Source organism: Silene latifolia, chromosome 9 (assembly GCF_048544455.1).
Source record: "Silene latifolia isolate original U9 population chromosome 9, ASM4854445v1, whole genome shotgun sequence".
NCBI classification, from domain to species: Eukaryota; Viridiplantae; Streptophyta; class Magnoliopsida; order Caryophyllales; family Caryophyllaceae; genus Silene; species Silene latifolia.
The window spans coordinates 18,654,800-18,682,791 of NC_133534.1; the positions used below are offsets into that span (position 1 = coordinate 18,654,800).

The 27,992-nt window shown below is 38.5% G+C and overlaps 3 protein-coding genes, 1 long non-coding RNA gene and 2 other non-coding genes across 6 annotated transcripts; 3 read left to right on the forward strand and 3 right to left on the reverse strand.

The window, feature by feature from the left end:
- The first annotated feature begins 940 nt into the window (after positions 1 to 940).
- On the forward strand, positions 941 to 8,265 carry LOC141599311 (coatomer subunit gamma-like). The gene is made up of 18 exons (XM_074419293.1): positions 941 to 1,128; positions 1,415 to 1,512; positions 1,620 to 1,670; positions 2,393 to 2,506; positions 2,608 to 2,808; positions 2,894 to 2,995; positions 4,459 to 4,566; positions 4,644 to 4,874; positions 5,184 to 5,434; positions 5,562 to 5,733; positions 5,844 to 5,999; positions 6,078 to 6,128; positions 6,283 to 6,423; positions 6,496 to 6,693; positions 6,788 to 6,919; positions 7,015 to 7,188; positions 7,340 to 7,579; positions 7,841 to 8,265. The coding sequence occupies exons 1-18, from the start codon at positions 1,083 to 1,085 to the stop codon at positions 8,033 to 8,035; spliced, it is 2,661 nt and encodes an 886-aa protein (XP_074275394.1). The 5' UTR covers positions 941 to 1,082; the 3' UTR covers positions 8,036 to 8,265.
- Positions 8,266 to 9,258: 993 nt separating this feature from the next.
- On the reverse strand, positions 9,259 to 9,330 carry TRNAE-UUC (transfer RNA glutamic acid (anticodon UUC)). Its single transcript has one exon. It is a non-coding gene; the product is annotated as a tRNA-Glu (tRNA).
- Positions 9,331 to 11,984: 2,654 nt separating this feature from the next.
- LOC141599312 (cyclase-associated protein 1-like) lies at positions 11,985 to 16,894 on the reverse strand. Its single transcript, XM_074419295.1, has 10 exons — positions 16,447 to 16,894; positions 15,243 to 15,411; positions 15,079 to 15,143; positions 13,981 to 14,281; positions 13,744 to 13,891; positions 13,544 to 13,653; positions 13,387 to 13,442; positions 13,246 to 13,302; positions 12,816 to 12,959; positions 11,985 to 12,414 (listed from the first exon to the last, which is right to left on the reverse strand). The coding sequence occupies exons 1-10, from the start codon at positions 16,738 to 16,740 to the stop codon at positions 12,328 to 12,330; spliced, it is 1,431 nt and encodes a 476-aa protein (XP_074275396.1). The 5' UTR covers positions 16,741 to 16,894; the 3' UTR covers positions 11,985 to 12,327.
- Positions 16,895 to 16,984: 90 nt separating this feature from the next.
- On the forward strand, positions 16,985 to 17,057 carry TRNAE-CUC (transfer RNA glutamic acid (anticodon CUC)). Its single transcript has one exon. It is a non-coding gene; the product is annotated as a tRNA-Glu (tRNA).
- Positions 17,058 to 17,312: 255 nt separating this feature from the next.
- LOC141599313 (putative receptor-like serine/threonine-protein kinase At4g34500) lies at positions 17,313 to 21,172 on the reverse strand. The gene is made up of 7 exons (XM_074419296.1): positions 20,675 to 21,172; positions 18,987 to 19,091; positions 18,747 to 18,869; positions 18,493 to 18,663; positions 18,263 to 18,392; positions 17,961 to 18,170; positions 17,313 to 17,618 (listed from the first exon to the last, which is right to left on the reverse strand). The coding sequence occupies exons 1-7, from the start codon at positions 21,001 to 21,003 to the stop codon at positions 17,535 to 17,537; spliced, it is 1,152 nt and encodes a 383-aa protein (XP_074275397.1). The 5' UTR covers positions 21,004 to 21,172; the 3' UTR covers positions 17,313 to 17,534.
- Positions 21,068 to 27,469, forward strand: LOC141599314 (uncharacterized). Its single transcript, XR_012523796.1, has 2 exons — positions 21,068 to 21,180; positions 27,272 to 27,469. It is a non-coding gene; the product is annotated as an uncharacterized LOC141599314 (long non-coding RNA).
- The last annotated feature ends 523 nt before the right edge of the window (positions 27,470 to 27,992 follow it).

The window sequence follows — 27,992 nt, forward strand, 5'->3', positions numbered from 1 at the left end:
TTGTCAAGAAAATGGAGGAAATGGGAGAAATTCATAAAGAGAATCGACATTTTATTGACAGTTTTTCGTTTGTGCTTCTAACTATTACAATTGCGGTGTAATATATAGTACTACCGAAGATCACATAATATCGCTAACGAAATATATCTTATTCTAGAAAATTACACTACTTGCTTTCAACACCTTACTGATAACCAATTGAATATCCGATTGAGTAATCCGAGTAGTACTTGAAATCCAATTCAATCATAATTAAACTGAGGTTGAACCGCATTCAATATAATCGAAAGATACCTGAACCCGAACACATCTGAACTAGACATGTCAAAGGGGCCGGGCGAGCGGGTCACGTGTCCGGTCGTTTCGGATTCCGGTAAAATACAAGTTTGTACGGGCAGGGTTTATATAGGATTCAGGCCAAAAACGGATCAGACTAACGCCTTTTTACAAATGTTTATTTTCTTTAATTTCAATCACAAACATATGATCTATTATTATATATATTATCGATTATGAATTTCTTTACCTAAAGTTAATAATGGTTATCGATCTATCCTTTTTTCTTCTTCTTTTGTTTAAGCTGCGGTGTCCACAGCCAAATCGTGAGTAAATTTGTCATCGTCACTTTCCAAAATGGTAAACGGTCAGTTACAAAATTTGCTCCATGCTTATTACCGTAGACTAGGACTGGTCAAACATGTGAGTAGGGTCAGGTCGGACTGACCAGAGTGCGCGCTGAGCTTGGTTAGGGAGACCCAAAACCGGCCTAGTTAAGGCCGGGTCAAGGGCTCAGTGGAGGTGGAGGTGGACTCGGGCCCGACCCTAATTTTGAGACGAGCCGGGCCAGGCCGGGCTAGACACAAGTCACCCAAACCGGGTAAAAAACGATAGAGAACGGGGCGGGTCAACCCGAATGTTTGACCACCCCTGCAGTAGAGCATATATAACACATGAAATGAAATTAGCAAGATCCAACAATGCTCCACTAAACTCCTCTCCTCTATGTAACACAGAAACTTACCCCCAATTCAATTAATTCAATTCAACTCAATTTCCTCACCTTCGATTAATCCAATTCAACAATGGCGCAACCTTTCGTTAAGAAAGATGATGATCGCGATGATGAAGGTTCTCTTTCTCGTTTCTTCTTTATTTGTGATCTTAATTATTTAAAATTTATAGTTCATCATTGTTTTCGCGCCATTTTGATTCACATTATACACAATACGATCTATAATTCATCATTCAAACTACCGGATCTAATTAATTAGGGTTGGATTTTGAATTGTGCAAATTATGCCGCATTTCCGATTATCGAATTCCTTAATCGTAGTTCAGATCTAGGGAATTTAATTGTGTGATTTGAGTGAATTATTTTGTAATTTGGATCTGGAAAAATTGTTGTTGTTTACAGCCGATTACTCTCCTTTTATGGGGATTGAAAAGGGAGCTGTTCTTCAGGAAGCTAGGGTTTTCAATGACCCTCAGCTTGATCCTAGGCGTTGTTCTCAGGTTTCGCTTTCGACATTGTTGTTATTAGCGAATTGATTTCAGTTTTCGATTTCTTAAGTTGTTTGAGCTTATTTAATGTGTGTTTGATTGATTGATTGATTTGTTAGGTTATTACTAAGCTTCTCTACCTACTGAATCAAGGAGAGACTTTTACAAAGGTAACTACTTAAATTCCTTTCAGGGTTTAATATAATAGACCCTGATCCTGATCATTTCTCTACTTTTGCTTTTGACACAAAGCTTAGTTCAAAAATGTGTGCCTCCGGCTTGCTTGGGCCCAAGGCTTGGATGGGCACTAGCCAAAACACCTTATGCGCTAGTGCGCCTTGCACACAAGGCACATTCATGGAGGCACACTACTAGAAATTTTAAGAATTTTTCCTTCTCGTCCTTTATTTATGCCCTTCTCTTTGGAACATGACCCCTATGTTCACTCCTTACATGATAACCCTCGTTAACATACAAAAAAGGAATTTTGCGCAAACGATTATCTTAAAGATAAAGTACAAATTTATTTGTAAAAACTGTGTGTCTCATGTCTATAAGGCGCTCACGTTCGCCTTATGCCTTGCGCTTTGTTGCCTTGTCCTCATCGCTTCAATGCATCTCGCGCCTTTTAAAACTAAGGGGTCAAAGGCACAGAGATCAGAGATGAAAGAAACGAGAGAAGATATTTTTTAAGAAATATGAAAAGAGAAAAAGCTGCTTGCATGTGTGAAGGATTACCAATGTGTAGATGATTGAAACAGAAACGTAAAGAAATGACTCTAGAAAATGTAAAGAAATGATCGGGAGTACTCTATATATACTTGATCCTCTGCCTCGACTGTCATCTTTTAGCATGTTGAATTGGTGCTGTTTCTGATGTGATGTGTAATAGGTTGAAGCCACAGAAGTGTTCTTTTCGGTCACTAAACTTTTTCAGTCGAAAGACACTGGGCTAAGAAGAATGGTTTATTTGATGATCAAGGAACTCTCACCTTCCGCTGATGAGGTGTGTGTACTGCTGAACATTGATTCGGTTTATACCATGATAATGTGATTGTTTGTTGAAGGTTCTGATGCGGATCTGTTTATTTTGTCTTCCTTTTTTAGGTCATCATTGTTACCAGTTCCCTGATGAAGGACATGAACAGCAAGACTGACATGTACCGTGCGAATGCTATTCGGGTGCTTTGTCGGATCACTGACGGTACACTTCTTACACAGATTGAAAGATATCTGAAGCAAGCTATAGTTGACAAAAATCCTGTTGTTGCTAGTGCTGCTCTTGTTAGTGGCAATCATTTGCTCCAGGTAATTATGTGAGCCTTTAAATGTAAAATTAGCATTCTGTAATTCGTTGGTTTATCCAACTCTTGTATGTTTTATTGTTTACCAGACAAACCCTGAGATAGTGAAACGATGGAGTAATGAGGTGCAAGAAGCTGTCCAATCACGTGCTGCTCTTGTACAATTTCACGCTTTAGCTTTGCTGCACCAGGTACAATGTCCTGTATTTAACATGGTTTGCTTTCTCAGCAACGGATATAGGTTTTCCATGCATAAGAACATTTTCACATAGGTTTTCCAAATGCGCCCTTGTGATGTGTTCATGAATTTAGAGACTTTTCATAATGTTGGTTTAACTAGTACAAACTTATGTCCTGGCAAATTGGTTCACTTCTAGTGTAAAAAAAGACATGCAGACTTAACTAGCAAACCGTAGAAGTGAGATTTCTTGAATTTTTTTTTGGAAAAATTACAAATTACCACCATGTATTTACGTATTTTTACAAATAACCACCATGTATTTGCATTTTTACAAATAACACCCAAACTATCATGTATACTCCCCAATCACCACCGTATATCTACCTCGAGACCCGTCTTTGTTATTTTCCGACTCGTTAATTAACGATTTATGTCTAATACCCATATTACCCTTTCTCTACATTACTCCTTGTCCCCAAAATCATTCCAGATCATTTGTATAATACACCCAAATCACATGAATCCCTAACTAAATCCCCAAATCCATAGATCAATTGCTTACAATCAACTGACACCCAAAACCATCGATCAATTGCGCACAATCTTTCAATCTTAATCTGCTGAAGGGCAAGAAGTTGAAGGTTATTGGTTGCAAAAAATGCGGGATGAAAAATCAGCAGTATGCCAGGTTATATATAGCATCTCCGACGAAAATCGATTCAATGCAGAGACAATACTCGATTCAATTCTGGGACGAAAACCGTTTACAAAAAAGGGACGAAATTTAAAAACGCAAACTGGGACTAATACATCTCGGTTTCGATTCCGAGCCCGACCTTGGTGTTGCTCTAATGATGGTTTAAGCTACGGCGACTCGAATGGTAGTCAGAATGGTAGATGCCGGGTCTTGTCACCGAATCGGAATCGAACCAAGTAATGGCAGCCATTGGTGATGGTAGTACAGATTTGTGAAGTGAGGGTAGCTTTGATGGTGGTTGTCAATTTAATTACGGAGTATATGATGGATTGGTGATCAAAGGAGATTAATTTAGGATTGGATGATAATGGTATAAGCTTAGTGGTAGCTTTGTAGATAGTCGGTAAATGGTGTGAACTATGAAGATGCTGACTTGTGATCAATTGATCATGGATTTGGGGATTTAGGTGATGATTTGGGGGATTTGGGATTCATGTGATTTGGGTGTGATTTTACAAAATGATCTCGAATGATTTTGGGAGTAAAGCGTAATGTAGAGAAAGGGTAATATAGGTATTAAACATAAATTGTTCATTAACGAGTCGGAAAATAAGAAAAACGAGTCTCGGGACAGATATACGGTGGTGATTGGGGAGTATACATGAAAGTTTGGGTGTTATTTGTAAAAATGCAAATACATAGTGGTTATTTGTAAAACTACGCAAATACATGGTGGTTATTTGTAATTTTTCCTTTTTTTTTTTTGGCCTTCGCAGATAAGGCAGAATGACCGCTTAGCTGTTAGCAAGCTTGTGTCGAACTTGACCCGAGGATCAGTTCGCTCACCATTGGCACAGTGCCTTTTAATTAGATACATAAGCCAGGTAAACATCTTATCACCTTTGTTCCAACAGCATGAGTTATATATCCTGGATGTCCTTCTGAAGTTATTACCTTGTAGGTTATTCGAGAGTCGGGATCTTCCCAAACTGGTGAGCGTCCATTTTATGACTATCTTGAAGGTTGCCTTCGTCATAAGGCGGAAATGGTTATTTTTGAGGCTGCAAGAGCAATTACTGAGCTCAGTGGTGTTACGACTCGGGAATTGACCCCAGCCATCACCGTCCTACAGCTTTTTCTCAGCTCTTCAAAGCCTGTATTACGTTTTGCCGCTGTCCGTACTTTGAATAAGGTAATTTTATCCCTGTCACTTTTCCTCGTCTGCTTATACTCCATGATTTTTCCACTAGTCACTAATGATCAGGCTATACCATGGAAATGATATGTTGAGGGATCGGTTGGTGTGCTGCTTTTCTTTTACATGTAAGCTTTTTGGGGGAAGTGTGTTCCATGATTCTAACAAGGCATTGAAGTTATTATTTGAAGTACCAGTTGCTTGAGAAGCTTTTTGATTAGTATATATGTCAGCATTTATTTGCCGCTTCAGTTTATCCTTTTGCTTGTAGGCTGATATGCTGTGGATGACTCTGTTGATGTGCAGGTAGCTATGACACATCCCATGGCAGTCACAAACTGCAACATCGACATGGAGAGTTTGATTTCTGATCAGAATAGAAGCATTGCAACTCTTGCTATTACTACCCTTCTGAAAACTGGCAATGAATCAAGTGTAGATCGTCTCATGAAACAAATCACAAATTTCATGTCAGACATTGCAGATGATTTTAAGATCGTTGTAGTTGAAGCCATTAGATCGTTGTGTCTAAAGTTCCCCCTTAAGTTCAGATCATTGTAAGTTTTCATCCTTTGTTCTGTGTAGGTTTATAATAAAAAGTAGCTATCTACTATTTGATTTCGTCTAGTGCAATGAATATTTACCATCATAGGTGACTGATGTTAACACATGGCTCCATTCCAGGATGAATTTCCTCAGTAACATCCTAAGGGAAGAAGGTGGGTTCGAGTATAAGAAGGCTATTGTTGACTCTATTGTGATCCTTATCAGAGATATACCAGATGCAAAAGAAAACGGGCTTCTGCATCTTTGTGAATTTATCGAGGATTGTGAATTTACTTATCTTTCCACGCAGGTGAGTTTTCTGCATTTTCCAAAGGATATTTTTTTTAATATTATCATTTCGTTACATCTATTGCCACACTCTACAGCTATTAGTGCTGAAACTTGCTTTGTTACATTTAGATCCTGCATTTCTTGGGTGTCGAGGGACCAAAGACTTCAGATCCCAGCAAATACATACGCTATATATATAATAGAGTAATTCTGGAGAATGCTACTGTTAGAGCCAGTGCCGTGAGCACACTGGCTAAGTTTGGTGCAATGGTTGATTCACTGAAGGTATAATAAAGCTTTTTAATTGTCTTTAGTTCTTAGTTATTCAGCTGGGACTAATTGGAATCTATCTTTCTTTTGCAGCCCCGTGTTTTCACTCTGCTGAGGCGCTGCCTCTTTGATAGTGATGATGAGGTAATTTGATTGATTAAGATATTGATAATATGACTTGGGTACAATTGACTAGGCCATTCAATTTAAGTAACGTCTTTAATAACAAGAATGTCTACAATGACTACTGAGGCGCTGCCAACCGGACTTGATTTCAATATTTTATTGTTGTTTTCAGGTCCGTGATAGGGCTACTCTTTATCTGAACATGCTGGGAGGTGATGGTGCTGTTGTTGAAACGGACAAAGATGCAAAGGAATTCCTTTTTGGTTCTTTGGATGTCCCGCTATCTAATCTGGAGACCAGTCTAAAAAATTATGTTAGTATTAATTATAGCTGCTAGTCCATTATTGTATCGTGGTCAATATTTTATTGATTGTAATACTTGCAGGAGGCCTCTGATGCACCATTTGACATCAATACGGTTTCCAAGGAGGTCAAGTCGCAGCCCCTTGCTGAGAAGAAGGCCGGAACTAAAAAGCCAACTGGATTAGGCGCCCCTCCAACGGAATCTTCAACTGGTGTTGACGCATACGAGAAACTACTTTCATCTATTGCTGAATTCTCTTCCTTTGGCAAGCTTTTCAATGTATTATTACTTAATCTGTTTCTTGGATTGTGTATCAATTAATATAACAGTTTGCAATGTAAGTATTCTGATTATGCAATCTGCTGTCTTCCAGTCTTCAGCTCCTTTTGAGCTAACTGAACCTGAGACAGAGTATGCAGTTAATGTTGTGAAGCACATATTTGATGGCCACATTGTTTTCCAGTACAACTGCACCAATACAATCCCGGAGCAACTGCTCGAGAATGTAACTCATTCAGTCCATCTGACTTGGTGGTTTCTATTCTTTTCTCTTATTGTCCTATCTACAGAAAGTCAAAGCTGTTGTGTGCTTGCTACCAGGTTTCTGTCCTTGTAGATGCTTCTGAAGCAGAGGAATTTGAAGAGGTAGCATCCAAGCCTCTCAGGTCTCTCCCATATGACACCCCAGGACAGACATTTGTGGCCTTCCAGAAGCCTGAGGGAGTACCAGCTGTTGGAAAATTTACAAATATCTTGAGATTTATTGTCAAGGAGGTATTCACATTTTTTATTCCGCTTTCTGTTGATTGTCAGTCATAATTGGTCTACAATGCTAATATAGGTTATTGTCATCAAGAAAATGTATCCTTGAGTTTTCAGATGTGAGTATATGTGAATTTTATGTAAAGATTTATTGGTAATTCAGGTTGATCCGTCTACCGGTGAGGCAGAGGATGAGGGTGTGGAGGATGAATATCAGCTGGAAGACTTGGAGGTTGTGGCAGCTGATTACATGTTAAGAGTCGGTGTTTCTAACTTCAGAAATGCCTGGGAGGGTATAGGCGCTGACTTCGAAAAGGTAGATGAATATGGTCTTGGCCCAAGGGAGAATTTGGCAGATGCTGTAAATGCTGTCATCAGTCTTCTGGGAATGCAACCGTGTGAGGTAAGCTTGTTATAAAATGTTGGAACAATTATTTGACATTGTGGTTGAGGGAAATCAGCATAGCTCTAGAGCTCTATCTGAATTAAGAATGAGCTTCAAAAGTGTTGGTTTTATGGAAATTAGGTTGTTTGTGAAATGTGTTTGGCAGAAAGAGAATCTTACATGCTTTCTCGATAAAGGCATCGTTCTTATATCCATCAATGTCATTAGACATGTAATTTTGCTGATGATTCATTGATTTGTGTCTGTTGGAATTGGCAGGGTACGGAAGTGGTCCCAAAAAATTCAAGGTCTCACACATGTCTGCTTTCTGGAGTATATATGGGAAGTGCGAAAGTCCTTGTGCGTTTGCAATTTGGTCTTGATTCAAGCCGAGAAGTAGCCATGAAATTGACGGTTAGATCAGAAGATGATGCAGTGAGTGATACCATTCATGAAATCGTTGCAAGCGGCTGATTAAATGAGAAATGTTTTTTTGGTCTTCTTTTTGTTGAATCTCAAATAGTGTGAGACAGATAATATGTGATATTTGTAGAGTACAGACCTTTTCTATACACACAGCAACTTTTGCCTGAATTCCGGGTCTTGATTTCAAGTTTATGCAATTCTGTAGAAAATTATGTGCGATTTGTAATCTGGATCAAAGTGCAATTAAGATGAGTGAATACCCTAATAATGTTGTACTATTCGATACAGTATTTAACATCCCTCATGGAGTCCTGGTCTATCGCGATGTTTCGAGAAAGCAGCACTGAGATGGTAAACCATTTACGTGGTCTTGCGAGGCCGAATTTTGAAGGCCATCATCCGTGCACTAGATATCTCTCCGGAGTCCATTGAAGTTTGTCGGAGGGGTTACTCATAATGTTGGAACGTAGAAGTTGCAATCATATTTTAGCCCATTTTGAAATGATCACACTTTTTAATATTTGGGAGGACTTTACTCTTTCACATACATTTTTTCATTAACTTTCCATATCATACCCTTTTCCCTAACCTAAACAAATTAAGTGTTCTATATGTACATTTTCCCCTCAAATCGAATTTAATTGCTCTAAAACTTGAACAATGGATCACATAATTCTCCAAGTGAAATAATCTAGTTGTTTAGCAATTATTAATTTATTTTGTTGAAATTATTAAGGTTATCTATTGGTAAAATTAATGTATAGTTTATCAATTAGGGTTTATAATTGGTAAAAAGCAAGAAGTAAAAGTTATAGAGTTTCATATTAGCGCGAACCCTGATGATTGCCAATTTATTTGACAAAATATGAGCGGCCACACGATGCAATGATGATTGATTAGTAGTGAGGATTGATTAGTGGGGCAATAATGCAAGAAGTAGTATCAGTCGCATATCATAAGTGAGGCAGTAAATGGGTAGTCAAATCTTGCACTCTTTACACTTACGTCGAAGCATGGTCGGCTGGAGCACGGGCGTCGACCGGAGTATGGTTGGATAGATTGGGTTGTCGGAGGAAGGTGAAGGGAAGAGAGGTGAAAGGAAAGGAGATGAAAAAAAAAATCAATTCAGGGAGGAAAAAATGGTAAGGGTATAATTGTAAAATGCGTATGTGAAAGAGTAAAATTCGTATGTGAAAAAGCACAACCCATTATTTAATTCACTGTCGTCACATACAAAGCAAAATCAAAAAAAAATAAAGAAAAATAAAAAATTCCGATGCCGGGAATCGAACCCGGGTCTCCTGGGTGAAAGCCAGATATCCTAACCGCTGGACGACATCGCATTGTTGTTATCTATAGACATGTTTATTATTAAGTAATAAATCATATGTATCCTCTCAATCTATATTATTATTGTTAAATATCAAACGTTAACTTTTATTTTTTGTATTGATCGTACAATGGATATTGTCTTATACAAGTAGATTACTGAGTACATGAAAATTAATAAAATGTATTTCGCCTCAATTTCCGTCCATAGTTTATAATTTTTGGACTATGAAATATGTTACTCCATTCTAATCATAAAATTCTATGCCGAATCCAAATGTCATTTTTTTAAAAAAAAATCCGTAAAGTGGAGTTCTCACGGTTCACATTATGTTAGTGGTTCTCACCGGATCCCAATTCTATTACAAACTTTTTTTTTTTTTTTTTTTTTTTTTTTCTTCTTTCAGGAGACCAACTTAATGATGATTGTCTATTACTCCGTATTTCTTTTAGGCCGCTACCATGATGATTGTGAACAACTTCACGAAAAATTGACGGGAATAATCCCACCTTTACCTGGTCTTCCCAAAACAGTCTCACCTTTAACTATTCCGAAAATAATCCCACCTTTATATACAATCTTCTCAAATCGAGCCTCTTTACTTTTAACCTGATAAACCTATATCAATTTCTTAATCAACACTCGCTCACCCTTTTTCTCACTCTCACAATTTGTATTTGTATTGCTCCAGCCACATTTCCATTTAATTTTACTGTCTTTCCCGAGTCATCCAATATTAATGTAATTCCATAATTTCATCATCCTAAGTGATTAAAAACCCAAAGTTGAAATCAAAATTTGATTATCGAGCAATAGATGGCTACAATCAAGGTAAATATTATCAAACCATCTGAATTTATGATAAGAAAATTTCTCATTTTGTTATAGACGAATTAATGATTAAAATTATGAATATAACTTCAAATATAAAATTTCAATGACGCCGAATTTACAATTTTTGACTAACCATTATAGCTAAACCACTGGTTTGTACAATTTGAGGGCGCTTGTTAGGGGGATTTGGAGTTTCCCCATACAAATAAGTTGCTTTTAAATAATTATGTTGGGACTTTTTTGTATTCGCCAATTTATGGTATCTAGACATGAAAAGTGAAAACATTAAACTGTGTAATGTCAATGTGTCTGTCTGGTTTAATTTTAGCAATTATGTACTCGCAATACTAATGGAGTAATGGGAAGCTCATGTATGGCTGCGTATGTATATTGGCAACATAAAGGAAGGGGTAGAACCGTAGAAGTACGGAGAGTATAAAGGAAGAAAAAATGGGGTTAAGAAAGGAGGAGGTTTGAAAAAATAGAAAAAAAAAACAAAGAAAAAAAATCACAAGTTTCAGTCAGATCAGTATGATTACCTACAATAGTAGGTTATGTTTTAGTAAGGATCAATTTAAGAAGATTGTATATAAAGGTGAGACTATTTTAGGAAGATTAGGCAAAGGTGGGATTATTCTCATCAATTCTGACGCATTCTTAATTTCAGTTTATTAATAAGGCCAGAGTATTTGCTAGCTATCGCGTACAATCATGCTGGGTAGGGCTGAGCAAAACCGTATACCCGATACGGTTTTAAAAACCGTATCGGGTATACGGTTTTTAAATTCACAATTTTGCCGATACGGATCCGACCCGGTTTAACCGTATACCCGATTTTCGTATACCCGGTTTTTCCGTATATCCGGTTTTCGTATACCCGGATACGGATTTCAGTTGTTTGTTCTTCAATTTATTGCATACGCGATAAAACTTGTACACCCTAACTTAAATTTAATAATAGGTTACATATTAAAATAATCAAAATTTCAATATTCATTATACAAGTGCATTAGGGAAAAAGAAAGTGGACAAATTAAAGTGATTTTGGTTAAATTATTTAGTTTTTGTAAGATATTTTTGGGTTTTTTTATTTCTTTTCAAAAACCGTATCAGAAACCGTATACCCGGTTTTGTTTTTGCCCGACCCGGATACGATACGGTTTTCAAAAAACCGTATCGTATATACGGAAATCCGTATCGTATATACGGATATTCGTTTAATTGAAACCGTATACCGTATCGTATCCGTATATTAAAACCGTTTCGTATATTTTTGCTCACCCCTAATGCTGGGGGATTGCCGGATTGATATAAATTTTGGAAGGATAACAGAGCTTTCAATAAACTTCAAATGCAATGTTGAGTGCGAGCTCATGCTGGTAAGACGGTATGATGGTATGATCAGACGCCACTAATTCCAGTTCTCGGGAAAGAACGGTTCTCATCATCACAATTCACAGGTGAAAGTTCACAACATACCACTTTACTCCTATTCCCGATATTAATTTACGTATTCCACCTTGATACGTTCCACTAATGATACATATATTTACCAAAAAAAGGAAACATGAAATATCGGTGTAGACCAAAGGAGTATAAACCTATAAGAGGAGGCTAAGGAGCTTGTGATTTTGCTATCACAACTCGTCACCTTACAAGTTCGAGGCCCTTCTTCCTGGCTGAGAAGGGTTTTGGTTATCGATAGGCAAATCATAACAAAAATCAATAGAGATCAAAATATAAAACAACTCCACAAGATAAGCAGTTCAAGATCAAGCGTACAGATTCAGTAATCTTGCTACTAAGAATAATAGATCGAGAAACACTTTCATACAGGGAAAAACCAAGCAATATCTTGATATATATGTGGAATATGGCAAACCAATACAAAGTATGGGCTCATACAAGAGTGTAACTGTGACCTCACGACACAGCGCTCGAACAAACAAACAATTTCACTCACAAACAGCATATTACAACAACTCGATAAATAAAAAAATACAATAAAAGAAATGCTCACCAGATACAAACCTTAACTGTGGTTTAATAAAACAAATGGAAAGTAATTCAACCAAAATAGCCGGAAGTAGGAATATGCACTTCTTAACCTTGGCCAGGGAAAATTTGGGATATGAATTGAAAGAAAACCTAAAAACTTGTTTGAAGTCTCTTAGGTTTAGCCGCCCGAGTGAGAGACTGGACTGGTCACAAACTGGCCATCCTTGAAATTATGAATGTACTGCTGCGGCAAAGAATGCTCTCCCTACATTTTGAGAAGTCAAAACCAGAAGTCAACAACATTTGCCAATCATGTACAATGCACTAATAAGTGGAGTACTCTCTTTCTGAACCCTCTTCCACGTATTTCATTTTCGTTTGTCTTAGCCATTTCTCTATGTTTCCTGTTTAGTTAAGTTTGTGTCAAAAAGATAGCTTGCTCTCATCAATTTTCTAACTCGGCCCTCACGTGACTGGTGGATGAGTGGATCCACCATTTAACACTTAAATTACCCATAAATTTGATCACAAAATACCCCTACACCACTTGCAAATGTAAATAAATGGATGAGATTAACGGAGTAATAACCTAAAAAAACATGTACATATGCAGGAAAAATCAAAGCTATGATAGCGCAAGTTAAAATTCAAAAGCATGCTACATACCCAATCACCATCAGCATCAGAAGCAGGTACCATCACGTTAATTTCACTAGATTTGGCAGTTGTTATAGATGTCTCCAAAGAATCTTTGCTCAAGTACAACTGACATCCTGCCGTGTTATCAACAGAAATGGTTGGCGCTGAACCCTGAAATCCAAAGCTACCGAAGTTAGCGCTTACGAGTTTACGACACCCATGACTCGTTCACGCATGGTATTAAATCTTGGTTTAAGACTTGATCCCAAAATTGGTCGTCGTGGCCGAAAATCGGACATTACGCCGTAAATGTTGTTGCAGTAACCTTTATAACCTTGATAACTCGGTTGCCATTTGGTGCAGTAACCCAAATTTAATACCATGCATTTCACATCATATGTATTATGAATGCTAGTAAAATTTAAGAGAAGTGTTTGCTGCTTATTAGCCACAGTACCTGGCATTGCACCTCAACACTGTTACAGTTCACAACCTCACAGGCTGCAACAACATCCTGTTTCATGAACCATCACGTAAGTAAGTGAACACAGCTTCTTATATGTGTCGAATAAACTGAAAAAGTGAGTAACATACACACCTTAAATATAATTCCCATCTTTGTGCATTTATCGATTGTGATATTGTTAACTTTTCCTGCATTAGAAGGATATATTCATGAAAATCAAGGTGCAAGTAGCAAATAAACATAGCTATTCAAGGTCACAATATACTCCTACAAAAAGATACAAACATACCTTTTATCTGCAAAACAGAATCCTTACACCCAAAAACATAAACAGATTGCCTTGAGTCACAGTCTTCTATTACCAAATCCTTCTTTCCGATTTGATTTTCAACAGCCCACCTATTTAAAGGACAGAAAACAGAGGTATATATATCAGTGATCGAAACTATAGGAGATCTAAACAGAATCTAAAATTTGTGGTTTACTCACTTTCGACCCATCTGAAGCTCCAGCTTTGGAGGGCCTGTTTTCGAAAATGCTGGAGAACGAACCTGTGGGTCCTTCGCCACCACAGGAACAACACCACTGCGGTCAGCTCGGTTCTTTGTCTTCATGTCAGCTGTAACCTTTCTCAAGCCTAAAGAACAATATAGTATTAGTGAGAGTGTGAGACAACTAGCATTGCCAAATTAAAAATACTAACTGAAAAAGGCATGTAAAGTGAACCTGATGTAAGAGCACCGCCTGAACTGATTTCATTAAACACAGCAGACATCCCTTTCTTTGGTTGTGAAGAGGAAGGCTTAGCAGACTCACTGGAGAATAGTGAAGCCGGGGGAGCAGGAGGTGGTCCAGGAGCAGCAGCTCTAGGTGCAGCAGAGACTGTTGCTTTACCAGATGTACCCCAAACAGGACCCAATGGATAGTAACTCTTAACATAGTCCCTTAAACCAGGTAAATAGACTTCCTTCATGGCCTTGGCCCATTCTACATGATTGGGATCCTTGCTTCTGTACTCGATCAGAACCTACGAAATGAAAATATTAATATGTAGTACTTCCACTTTGTAAATCACAGTACAACAACAACAACACCAGAGCCTTAATCCCAAAATGATTTGGGGTCGGCTGACATGAATTATACTTTGTAAATCACAGTCTGTTGCAAAAATGCTACAGACACTTGCAGAGAGTACATGACTGAATTGACTAAAACGAAGTAAGGATTCATAATGCACATTTTCCATTCCTTCAAGAAAGAATTCAAACAGAACTATTTAAACCCTACTCCATTCAATAAATAACTCCCTAGTTTAAGCAACAGAAATTCAAATAAGTGACATAAATTAGTCATACAGACACCTATGAAAAGAGAACACCCCCTTTGGTTGACAATCTATGAAGCACAAATACTTTGTATGTCAAGACGGTAAAAGTAGAAGAAACTTGAAGGCAAAATGAGAGACATAGTGCGAGGAAGAAGAAAAGTGGAGAAGCAAACTTTTTTAAGCTCCTAAAAAGGGTGGATTTTTAGCTTAAAAGGGGATATAATGTCGACCTTCTTGATATTAGTCCTATTAGTCTATTACTAATTATCAGTTTATGCGAATAAGACTACAAAATCATATATTTTGAACAGCTACTAGTTAATGCTGGAAAAAATAAGATATCCTGGGAGAAAACATCAGGGCTGATGATTGATAACCAATCAGAATACGCCAAACTATATGTCACTCAATGAAGTGCTAAAATCAATTTTTGAATCACTCGCATGATAGTTATAAGCAGAACATAAAGGCAGCACTACTAAGAAAACTAACAATACCTTATTGTTATAAAATTCAGCCATTTGCCAGCTTTCTTCCACATGCGCTATGGGCATGCTCATGCCTATCAATAAAACAATTAAGTAACTTTTAAGAAACCAACAACATTGACTTAATAAAATATTTGCAGCATAATAAGGTCGGAAAGGGAAAAAGAACTGACCACAGTCTTTGCCAGTAAATGCAATCCATGCCAAAGCTGAAAGACTGTCTGCAACAGATTTCTGATGATTGAAAAAATTAGAGCGCTTGCCTTCCGTCAAGGAACTAGCTTTCATGATCACTTCATTCAATGGTTTTAAAAATTCAGCCAATCCTTTGTTGTCAGGTTTCTGCAAAAAATTAAAATACATTCAATATAAAATTCGTACAAACCCTGCCGTATCATGAGTCAAACCCTTCACCGCAACCCAACCAATGTCCTTAGTCAACTAACTGCACATGAATGAGAGTTGGGCACTTCACATTGACAATCCCTCTCTGTGCCAAAACCAAAAAAGAGAACCAAGCATCACAAAGAAAACCGAAAACCTACCCCATAGTATGTTGCTCTAACTCAGTTCGAAGGGTCGGAGAAGGGTGCATATCTAAGTGTCGGACATGATTATTTTAAGAAAAATTGACACGTCCTTGGTATAAAGTGAAGTTTCGAAGTGTCATACCAATGTCCATCCAAGGGCCAATTTTCCACACCCCTACCACAGTACCACCCAGTCAATTTTGTTCCCATAAACATTCAGAACGCGGAAAAATCAAGCTATTAAAGAATCAAACAAAAGTTCCATTGCCTAATATGTACCATTTTGTTTGACACCAAAGAACCATTCTCCTATCTAATCATACAAACACTAGCAACTAGTAAAAAAATTAAGCGAAAGTATTCGTTACTTATCAAATCAACAATGTATCAATCACATTGACACAGGATAATCGAACAATGAGAACTTTCCCCTTTTAAATTAATCAATCAACAACAACATTACCCCAATACCTCAATGGCTCCCACAAATCACGGAGTAAGGGGTCGGAATTACACAGCCTTACCCCAGCTTTAGCAATTAGCAACACAAATTGGCCGTTTCCAAATGACCCAAGGTGAAAGTTGGAAAATTGCATCGAGAACTACATCAAAGGATCGCTACTCGAAAATAGAAAGAAGATCAGCCACTTAATCAATTAACAAGTAGCAAAATTCAAGCAAAAATATAATCAAATCCATGCTTATACCAATCAATAACCTCACATTTCCGCCTAAATTAACACCAAAATCTTTCAAATCGCAAACAAAGTGTTACTACTCCAAACTCCTCTAAATTCAATGCGAAATCAAATGCATTAATAAATTCGATTAATTAATCAATTAGTACCTGAGTAAATTTGACTTTAACGAGAAGATCACGCAACACAGTAAACGCCTCTTTAAGAACATTCGAAGAATCTAGAACCTTGTCTCCAATCTTCTCCGCCGCGGCCGAAATCCTACCCACTCCATTCGCAATAAGATCGTCCAACGCCGCGATCGCCGGATCGGACGCCGCATCGCCGCCGTCTAAGGCGGTGAAGTCTAAATCTCTCGACGACGACGACAATTGCTGCGTTGAGGAAAGGGATTCTAACCTCGCCACTGCCTTCTCCAACCTATCGATAAGCTCGGCTTCCATTGTTGTAGCTCGATGAAGATGAGGTAAAATGGTGGATTTGAGGTGGTGTAACAATGGAGGTGAAATGTATAAGATTATATGGCGGACATTGTCGTATGGATTCAAGAAAAGAATGTTGTTTACCAGATAGTGGGATAGTGATGGGGGGTTTGCTGATCTGACTGACACCTGTCCGTAGCACATATTTTCCCTTTTTTCCGTACAAAGCTAGAAATAAGTGTCGTACTCTGCTTATATCAACTATTCCGTTGTAGTCTAGTTGGTTAGGATACTCGGCTCTCACCCGAGAGACCCGGGTTCAAGTCCCGGCAACGGAATTTTTTAATCTTTTTCATCAGCTTTGTGAATGAATTTTTTTTTTTTTTTTTTTTTTTTTGTTGACGAGGGACCCGCGCAGCCGCTACCTTCGTATTACATCTTTTATTAGTTATTAGACCTTCTTGAAAAAGGATACAGTCTTAAGTTTTCTTCATGTTCAAGTTTAACCAAATCCTATGTTTGCAATAGATACGGATAACTCGTGTCAGTATTATACGCAGAAGACATAGGAATTACTCTACGAAGAAGACATAGGAAACCAACACTTATACTCGTATTATAGAATACTTCGTATCTATTTTACTAATTACAAGACTGACTTAATGCCAATTGTTGAAAGTAGAGAACTAAAAATCCATAAAGCCAAGGAATCAAGCTTGAATTGTCTATACAGGGTTTATAGTTTTATGCCTTCTTTGCTTGTCTTCTATGTAATCACCAGCTTCGATTTGACCTCTAATTATCTCTGCTGATGGTCATCGTGCAAAGTCCTTAACCGAGTAACTTAATTTGCAGTTAGCAGATGCTATAGGAGCTTCCTGAAGAGTAGACCGATGATCCTGCAAAGCCCAAGATTGACATAGTTATTAACGTAGGTAGCATATTTTAACGACGACTGTCTGAACTGCTTTCTGAGTTCTTGTTGATAGGATTCCAGGTTAAGGAGGACTAGACCAGTGAAATAACTAAAGGGATTTTACAATACTGACAGGTATCGAACGAAGATCAGAAAATCATTACTCTGACTTTACCAACTAAGATGACATCTTTGTAAGACCGATATTATCAATTTCATTACTGTTGTAGTCTGATGCATATAATCAGTTTTTTTATGGAATACATAATACACTAAATTTGTTGAGAACACGAGGGTTTATCGGGATTGCAGAAAACAGACTTACAGAACGGAAGGGAAACTCATCAGCTTCAAGCATATGCACAATCTGACCCATCTTAGGCCGCTTACTGGCATCCAAATCTATACACCGAAGGCAGATCAGCAAGACTCGCTTCAGTGCCCTTGACGAGGGTTTTACAGTAATCAATGGGTCTACCATATCTTCTCCATGTCGGTTTGCTACCATTCCCTTAAACCAATCGACTAAGTTCATCTGAAACACACAGAAATACTCATTAGTTACGAGTAACCGAGAATAAAAGATAAGATACTGGAAGAACACAATTGTAAGGTTAATTCAGTAACCTCTCCAGGTGGTTTTGAATAATCAACCGGGCATTTTCCTGTAATTAATTCCATGAGAAGAACTCCGAAACTGTATACATCACTTCCTTCACTGAGCATACCTGTACTTGCATACTCTGGGGAGACATACCTACAAAATTAACACTTCAGCACAGCGCAACTACTACAAGATTTGTAAAACCGTTCTACAAGACATATTTTATGACAGAATAAAGAGAGGAAAGACAAACCCGAATGTCCCCATGACTCTTGTGGTAACGTAGCTTGACTCAGATCCCAACAGCTTCGCTAGCCCAAAGTCAGATACTTTAGCATTCCAGTTTTTGTCGAGAAGAATGTTACTGGACTTCACATCACGATGGACAACTTTCGGTTCTAGTCCTTCGTGCAAGTAAGCCAATCTGTGCCACAAATAAGTAATTTTACAAAGGTGATAGTCTTAAATAAGAGAAGATAGAGGATCTAAGCTAGGAGTGAAAATTACCCTTTCGCAGTTCCAATGGCAATTTTCATACGAATATCCCATGTTAATGGGCTTACTGGTCCGATGTCTCCATGCAACCATTGTTCTAGATTGCCATTATCCAAGTATTCATACACAAGCATCCTAATAAGATATAGCACCAAAGTTGCAGGAACAAGATATCATTAATTACTTTGTAAATTGTAATGACCATCAGATGGACAATATTTTAATCCAAGAGGTTAATAATCGAAAATGCACCTTTGCGCGCCATCTGCACAGTAACCAGCAAGTCCAACCAGATTCTTGTGTTTTACTTTTCCGATGGCTTCCACTTCCACTTTGAACTCCTTCTCAGCCTGCCCCCTACAGTAAGCATGTCCATGACTTGGTCATTTTTCGTCGCATTCTTTACATCAGGACAATTTATTCACAGGTTTACTAATACTGTCAGTAATGTTTTTCTGGTGTGAAAGAAGGCGCAGGGCGTAGTAATATTCATCCACACGCCCTCCTTCTCATACCATTATGCCAAGACCTCATCGGTTTCTCAGTAATTGATTAATACCCTTTTTTCAATTTATCACTACAGTGTTCTGTGTCATAGGATCAGGACTTAGAACATCATCTGAGCTCACAAGAGAAAGCAAGTGTTAATAAATGCCAATTCAAATTATTGTACCATGGAACACCCTGTCATAAATGATATACCTCACTTTGTCACTGGTTACTGTTTGAATTGTCATTTAAGCATGAATGATTTAATCTTTTATATCTTCATGCTCAGTTTTTCCGTTTCCAATAGAGCCGAAGACTCATTACTGTTTGGTTCTGGATTATGAAGGAATAAAGCAAAATGACTCACAAAAATAGTTGCACTTCTTTCGATTGTGAAGTACCAGTCCGTCAAAAAGTTCTTGACGCAATTCTCATCTTGGGTCATTCAAAAACAGTCTTTGACTCTTTATGTTGCTAATACAAGGGTAAAGTTGTGTACAGGCCGTGCACTCCCTCCCCCTACCTCTCAATTCAGTCAGCTGAGCTTGAGTACAAGTTAATTTTCCCACATTCTCAAAAGTAAAATAAAGGACCCCAATAAAGTGGAGTACTTGATAGTTCACATACATATAGAAAAAGAATTAAAAGAAGAGAAAGCAAAAAGTCTTCAAAGGAGCCAAACAATATGATGTAGATGACAAAAAAGGATTAAAGACTTAATTGAGCATTCTACTTTCTCTTACACAAGATACAAAAAAGATTAATAGACCATTATAGTATACTTAATTAATCTCCTACCCGACTCGAGTCCAGTCTACAACAGGGAAAAAAACCCTATACTTCATGGAATATGCAATCAAGTTCTGACATATGTAATTCCCAATTGTACCCTTAGATCTAAACAAACAGTGGAGTACCCATCAAGTTCTTCAAACCGACATCATGACTTTTTAACACACAACAATACATGGACAGAATAATCAAAAGTCATCAAAATTCAACACTACATAATGAAATTTCTGCTTTCATCATGGACAAAATTTGGTGCTTTATCATAAACATCAACACATACTCCCTCCGTCCTGATCAATTAAACGGGGTTTGAACTCAGGTCATGAGCACCATCTCGTCCTAATCAATTATACTCGAACAATTGCATTATTAATTGGTTCAAGGACTATTTGGATAGTATTAATGACTTAACTACAAACATTCTAGCAATAATTATAATCACTGTTAATAAACTCGTAGTATTCAGGGCTCGAACACAAAACATCTGATTAAGAGGAAACAACCTCTTGCCAATTGATCTAAGTACTCATAGAGTTTGAGGGAATCCGGCAATCCGATTTATTACATACCTGACTTAAATCCCTTTATGTAAAAGTATTCCTTTACGTGTCTCAATTAAAAAAAAAAGGTAAATAAATAAATGGAACGAATCAACATACTTGTCATACTTGTTGTTAAGGAGGTTCTTGACAGCAACAACAGAGCCATCTTCAAGAACACCTTTATAAACAATACCATAACCACCTTCACCAATCACATTATCCTCGGAAAATCCACGTGTCGCAACCTCAAGCTCTCTCAAGCTATACCACCTCCCCCAACCAATGTTAACCACCTCAACCGCCACAGTCGACGACGAACCCACCGACATCTTACTTGAAGAGCAAGCATCACTACTACTTTCACCAGACTCAAAATTTCTCTCTTTTCCTCCATCAACTAATATCCCAATTTCCTCTATTTTATTTCCCTTCAAAATTTCACTCATTTTCGTTGTCTTAACCACATTTTCTTCCTCAAATGCCTTAATAACTAAAGGAATTATTCCTGAATTCTGCCTGAATAATACCCGGTTGCGGTTTCGACTACCCACATTGTGTTTCCTCTTGATCAGACAGAAACAGAGAAGAAAACAGGAAAATATCAAAAAAGTAATGAAAATTATGTTGGAGAAAATGTGCAGCAACAATGAAAAAGCGAAAAAAACAGAAGAGATATAACCCGAATAGTAGTGCCGTGGTAACGGAGCCACTGCCTTGAAAACTATATTCCGGTACGACCGTGGTGGCGATCAGCTAGTGCCGGTAGTTCCCCAAGGATAACACTACAGTCTCCAACTCAGTTGCGCCCACTCGGAACTGTGAGACTTGGAACGAAAATTAATATCTTTACCCAGAATTATAAGAAGAGAAGAGAAGAAGAAGAGGAGAGTGATGATTTTGTGTGTGATTACTGTGACGGTAGGGCTCCTATTTATAGCAAAATAGGAGCTGTTAGAGGAGCGTAAACAGCTTCCTAAAACGGGGCAGTCAAGGACTGAAAGTGGGGAGGAAGAATCGCACCCACTAACAGTCACAAAGACTGACTAAAAAACCGCACAAGCCCACAAGCCCAATGAACTTAGACAGTTCAGAAACACACAAAACCAAAAACAAAGGACAAAAGGGGGCCTTTGGCCCGCACCGCAGGTGCTCTACCCAAACCCAAACCCAAACCCGAGCCCGAGCTCGAGCCGGGCCGGGCCGGCGCGCGCGCGCGTGTGTGTGTTGGACCCAAACCCACAGGCCCAACAAACACAACAAAACCCACCTTGGTCCATTCTCTTAACCATACAAAGGAGGGAGGATATAAAAACAAGAGGAACTTGTTGTTTCCCACCGATGTGGGACAACAAACAAGTTATTGCCTTCTTCAATTAGGCATTATGTCCAACAATCCCCCACTAATGGCTAAGAGAAGACAGAAAGAAAGAAAACTGGGTAAAGGAAGGATTGGATACTTAGGTATCAATATCTTTCGATTTGAATTGACACTTTAGTGAAATGAGGAAACAACTTACTTACAGCGAGAGAATATCTTGCGATTTGAATTCCTAATGAGCTTTGGTCGATACCCCCACAACACATATCATACCTTGATTAAGATCGTTCGCGAAAGTGCAACGCGCTTTTTAGAGCTATCGTTTACCTCGGTACTAATAGATGTGTTCGAAGACTTCACATAGTCTAATGATCGTTACATCTACGTAGGTGACTCAAGTGCTTCTCAATAGCACTTCTCACATGAGTCATTAAGGACCTAAGTCCAACCTGGTATATAATTCATCAAGTGCGTCTCAAAAGCACCACCATAAAGGCTATGAATCATGCAACGCCATAGGAATAGAAGCTTTAGACCTAGTCAAGTCTCACTCTTGACCTAAGGACTTAAGCCCCATTCCCCTCGACGTATCAACGACTAGTCTCCTAGCCTTGACCCTTTAGTAAAGGGATCGGCAAGATTGTTTCGGACTTCACATAGTCCAAAGCAATCACTCCATTGTCTTGGAGTTGTCTAACTGCAGCGTGCCTTATTCGAATATGTCTCTTTTTGGAATTGTAGACACTATTCTTTGCAACACCAATGGCGACTGCGAGTCACGGTGCGGGAGACCGGTGTTAGCCGTCCGCCCCCACATGGTATATCGGCTAAAAGGTTTTTCAACCATTGACCTCTTGTCCGCCAACTCAAGAGCTATGAACTCGATTCCATGGTAGAGCGTGCAATACAAGCCTGTTTAGAAGACTTCCACGATATAGCACCTCCACCCATGGTAAAGACATAACCACTAGTAGAACAGATCTCATCGTTACTGCAACCTGATTCGCATCACAATATCCCTCTAACACAAGCAGAAATTTACTATAATGCAAACACAAGTCAACTGTTCCTTTTAGGTATTTTAGTAAACGACGAAGAGCATTCCAGTGTTCATTGCTAGGGTTATGTGTATAACGACTCGATCTACTAACCGCATAAGCAATGTCCGGTCGAGTACGGTTCATTAAAAACATCACACTACCTAGGATTTTAGCATACTCTTCTTGGGAAACACTCTTGCCCAAGTTTTTACACAATGCTACACTAGGATCATAGGGTGTTCTAGCAGGCACATCATCAAAGCAGTTAAACTTTCTCAACACTTTTTCAACATAATGAGATTGACTTAGGCAGATTCCATTGGGGTTTCGGATGACCTTAACTCCTAGGATAACATCAGCTTCTCCTAAGTCCTTCATCTCAAATTGTGATGACAAAAAATCTTTGGTTTTAATTATCACCTCTAAATTATTACCAAGTATTAACATGTCATCAACATAAAGGCATATAAGCACACAATCAGATTCTATTACTTTTGAATAAACACATGAATCAGAATTGTTAACCACATAGCCATTACTTATCAAAGTGTTGTTAAATTTCTCATACCACTGTTTAGGTGCTTGTTTGATCCATAAAGAGACTTGTTCAGTTTACACACTTTACTCTCTTGACCCTCAATCACAAAACCTTCAGGTTGAGACATATAGATCTCTTCCCTTAGTTCACCATTCAAAAAGGCAGTTTTAACATCCATCTGATGTATAACAAGGTTATGAATAGCAGCTAAGGCGATAAGAGTCCTAATAGTCGAAATTTTGGTCACAGGAGAGTAAGTATCAAAATAATCAATACCCTTCTTTTGTGTGAATCCTCTAACTACAAGTCTAGCTTTGAACCTCTCTATTGTTCCGTCAGGTCTCATTTTCTTTTTAAAGATCCATTTACTTGTGATGGGTTTACTACCTTTAGGTAAATCAGTCAACTCCCAAGTCTGATTTGACACAATAGAGTCAAGTTCACTTTTAATAGCATCTTTCCAAAAATTAGCATCAATGGATTTCATTGCCTCACTATACGTTTTTGGGTCATCTTCTATTAAAAAAGCTGAAACAAATTCATCACTAGCACAAACAGAGTATCCATGTTCAGACAGCAAAGTTGAAACAAAATCAGCTCCAAAGTTCTTTGGACATCTAGGTCTCTTAGTTCTTCTAGGTTCAACAACATGATCAATAGAAGTGCTACTACTAGCATGTGAAGAGATATCACGGATGTAACAGGTAAACTAGGAGGTGAATCAACATTCTTCTGTAATGGAAAAACATGCTCAAAAACACAGCATCTCTAGCTTCAGATATAGAACGGTCACTTAAAGACATGAATCTATAAGCGAGTAACTATTTTGAGCATAACCTATAAAAACACAATCATAGGTCTTTGGTCCAACGGTAGGTCTCCTAAAATCTGGTAAACCCACTTTAGCCAAACACCCCCACACCTTAAGGTAACTCAGGTTAGGAGGATAGCCCTTCCAAATCTCATAGGGTGTCTTGTCAAGTTTCTTATGAGGTACACGGTTAAGAATGTGACAAGCCGATAGAATTGCTTCCCCCCACATATCGTCAGATAGGCCAGAACTTAAAAGCATAGCATTCATCATCTCTTTTAAGGTTCTATTTTTTTCGTTCAGACTACGCCGTTAGGAGGCGAGGTAAGTAAGGTGGACTAGTCTCGTGTATTAAACCGTTAGCGGCACAAAAGTCGGCTAGATAACTAGATTTATACTCACCACCCCTATCAGACCTTACCCTTTTAATTTTTCTGTCGAGTTGATTTTCGACTTCATTTTTAAAGTTTATAAACGATTGTTCTGCTTCATCTTTAGTCTTAAGCAGATAGACACGGGTGTACCTTGAACAGTCGTCTATAAAGGTGACATAATAATTCTTTCCACCTCTACTTGCCACATTTTTGAAGTCAGCTAGGTCGGTGTGAATTAACTCAAGAAGACTCGTATTCCTAGTTGTGACAGGTTTACTAGGTTTCTTTGTGAATTTAGCCTCAACACAGCTAGCACATTTAGAGAATTCTTGACTCGTCAAACTTGGAATTAAACTCATAGTTCTAAGTTTTTTAATATAGTCAACATTCACATGACCTAATCTACCATGCCAAACATCAATAGACTCAGCAATATAAGCAGAAGTAGATGCATTATTATTAAAAACTGAATCAGTGTTCAATACAAAAAGACCCCCAGACAGATAACCCTTGCCCACAAATTCCCCATTACGCGACATTACAACCTTGTCAGCCTCAAAAACAAGTTTCAAACCAGCTTTGTTCAATAAGGCACCAGACACGAGGTTTCGACGCAATGAGGGTACAAATAAAACATTGGTGAGAGCAAGTGTTTTCCCCGAGGTGAGTTTGAGAAAGATCTTGCCTTTGCCTGTGATGATTGCAGATGAAGAATTACCCATGTAGACACATTCCCCATCAGCTACTTCCTCGAACTCAAGCAAATAACCCCTTATCAAGCCACAGAGGTGTCTAGAAGCACCAGATATCAAGACCCATTCAAAGAAACATTGCCCACCAGATTAGCTTCCACAACCACGGCAAAGCAATGACATCGTCGATCACAAAGAACATTAGCTTCAGCAGATTTTCTTTTCGGTGCACCTTTGGTAGGCTTTGTGACCGGTCTTCCCATGAGACGTAGCAAACAATGGGACCCTTTGGTTTCTGAATCTTAGCAACTGGTTTGGTATGCTTCCCTGGACCATTCTTCTTAGCCTGACCCTGGTTCTTACCCTGACCAACCTTGGCCTTACCCTTACCCTTGAACTTCTCAGTATAAGACGGACCACCAGACTCAACCAGATTAGCATTAACAGCAGCAACAGAAGTTTTAACAGGTTGACTCACAGGTTTGTCTTTAAGGCGATTTGCCTCTTCGGTCCTCATGTGTCCTACTAGTTCTTGGAGAGACAGGTCCTTTTTCTTATGCTTAAGGTGGTTCCTATAGTCAGACCAGGAGGGAGGGAACTTTTCTAACAGAACATTAGCCACGAAAATGTCATCTAATTTCATACCCTCATTCACTACATCAGCACATAGGTTTTCGTAGACATGAACTTGTTCCATGATGGGTTTCCCGTCAGCCATCTGAAATTCCAGCCACTTACCCACAACATATTTCTTTTTCCCCGCATCATCAGCCCCATACTTAGCCTCTAAGCTTTCCCATATCAGTTTAGACGACTTATGAACCATAAACAGTCAAACAGGTGTCGATCATGTTGTTTAGAAGCGGCATCTAACAAGTTTATTATCCTTATCAAATTTCTTAATATCCTCTTCGTTTGACTTAACAGCAGATTTAGCAGGAGGGGTGTTCTCTACGGTCTCAGTAGGCAGCCTCTTTAACAGGAGCAGGCGGGTCACTAAACAGCACATAATCAATTTCCAATTGTTCGAAGAACATCAACAGTTTCTGTGACCAACGCTTATAATTATGACCGTCTAATTTTTCCAGTTTAGTCAAATCAGGAAGAGTTTTTGCTAAAACAGACGACATTGTTACAGCAATTAACAACAACAGATATATAGTTTTCAAATTGTTGGAGAAAATGTGCAGCAACAATGAAAAAGCGAAAAAAACAGAAGAGATATAACCCGAATAGTAGTGCCGTGGTAACGGAGCCACTGCCTTGAAAACTATATTCCGGTACGACCGTGGTGGCGATCACTAGTGCCGGTAGTTCCCCAAGGATAACACTACAGTCTCCAACTCGATTGCGCCCACTCGGAATCGTGAGACTTGGAACGAAAATTAATATCTTTTGCAGAATTATAAGAAGAGAAGAGAAGAAGAAGAGGAGAGTGATGATTTTGTGTGTGATTATCGTGTGGACGGTAGGGCTCCTATTTATAGCAAAATAGGAGTGTTAGAGGAGCGTAAATGACTTCCTAAAACAGGCGATCAAGGACCGAAAGTGGGGAGGAAGAATCGCACCCACTAATGATCCACAAAGACCGACTAAAAAACCGCACAAGCCCACAAGCCCAATGAACTTAGACAGTTCAGAAACACACAAAACCAAAAACAAAGGACAAAAGGGGGCCTTTGGCCCGCACCGCAGGTGCTCTACCCAAACCCGAGCCCGAGCCCGAGCCCGGGCCGGGCCGGGCCGGCGCGCGCGCGCGTGTGTGTGTTGGACCCAAACCCACAGGCCCAACAAACACAACAAAACCCACCTTGGTCCATTCTCTTAACCATACAAAGGAGGGAGGATATAAAAACAAGAGGAACTTGTTGTTTCCCACCGATGTGGGACAACAAACAAGTTATTGCCTTCTTCAATTAGGCATTATGTCCAACAAATTAGGATCAAAATGTAGAGTTTTAGACCCAGAAATGTTGTTGAATTAAGAGTTTGGGTGAGTAAATTTTCTTGTGCCATTGTTAGTTGAGATTAATGAAGTTAGTTTTAAGAAAGAAGTGATTTGAAAGGAAGAGTAGGTTTGTGTAGTGAGCAATAAGAGTGAAAGGAACAGAAACCAGAGTTCTTGGAGGACAGACAGTGGTTAAGTGAGGGAGTGTGACAAAAAGAGTGAGACAATAGAGTGAATGTGGGGAGCGCTTTCAACGGATACAAATCATACAATACAATGCAATTAAATGTAAACATGGCATCCCGCAAAAAAAAAAAAAAAAAATGTAAACATGGCAAACATGTCATTCGGTTCTCTTATGGATCGGGATAAATTGGTTTGGTTTTAATCGGATTGAACTTAATTTCGGTTCACTTCGATCTTGATCAGGTTTTCAGTTAATCACTTTAATCGGTTTGTACTATTTTGAGTGGGATATAGTTTGCGTCGGGTTAATATCAGTTTAAGTGAGATTCAGGTCATAATTTTCTTGACCTATGCTAAACAATAGTGGTTTAATGTTCCTTTTGAATGTAATAATTCAAACTACTCTTATAATAAATAAATAAATAATTCACGCAGTACTCCTATGATTTGACATATTTTCCGAAATACCCAATTTTTTTATCCGGGAAACTTTAAAAGGTCATAAAACGTGTTTACGAGCTCGGAAAG

Bases quoted from the DNA above. Each gene is read 5' to 3' on its own strand.
- LOC141599311 (XM_074419293.1), top strand. From the start codon at position 1,083: ATGGCGCAACCTTTCGTTAAGAAAGATGATGATCGCGATGATGAAG. The intron at 6,000-6,077 runs GTATAATAAAGC...TTTCTTTTGCAG, and splicing joins CAATGGTTGATTCACTGAAG to CCCCGTGTTTTCACTCTGCT. The intron at 7,189-7,339 runs GTATTCACATTT...TTGGTAATTCAG, and splicing joins TGAGATTTATTGTCAAGGAG to GTTGATCCGTCTACCGGTGA.
- LOC141599312 (XM_074419295.1), bottom strand. From the start codon at position 16,740: ATGGAAGCCGAGCTTATCGATAGGTTGGAGAAGGCAGTGGCGAGGTTA. The intron at 13,654-13,743 runs GTGAGTAAACCA...TCCTTTAAATAG, and splicing joins GAGCTTCAGATGGGTCGAAA to GTGGGCTGTTGAAAATCAAA. The intron at 13,303-13,386 runs GTGTGTATGTTA...TTCATGAAACAG, and splicing joins AGATGGGAATTATATTTAAG to GATGTTGTTGCAGCCTGTGA.
- LOC141599313 (XM_074419296.1), bottom strand. From the start codon at position 21,003: ATGAGTGAAATTTTGAAGGGAAATAAAATAGAGGAAATTGGGATATTA. The intron at 18,664-18,746 runs GTAATTTTCACT...TTTGTGGCACAG, and splicing joins GCCATTGGAACTGCGAAAGG to ATTGGCTTACTTGCACGAAG. The intron at 17,619-17,960 runs GTAAGTCTGTTT...TGGGCTTTGCAG, and splicing joins ATGAGTTTCCCTTCCGTTCT to GATCATCGGTCTACTCTTCA.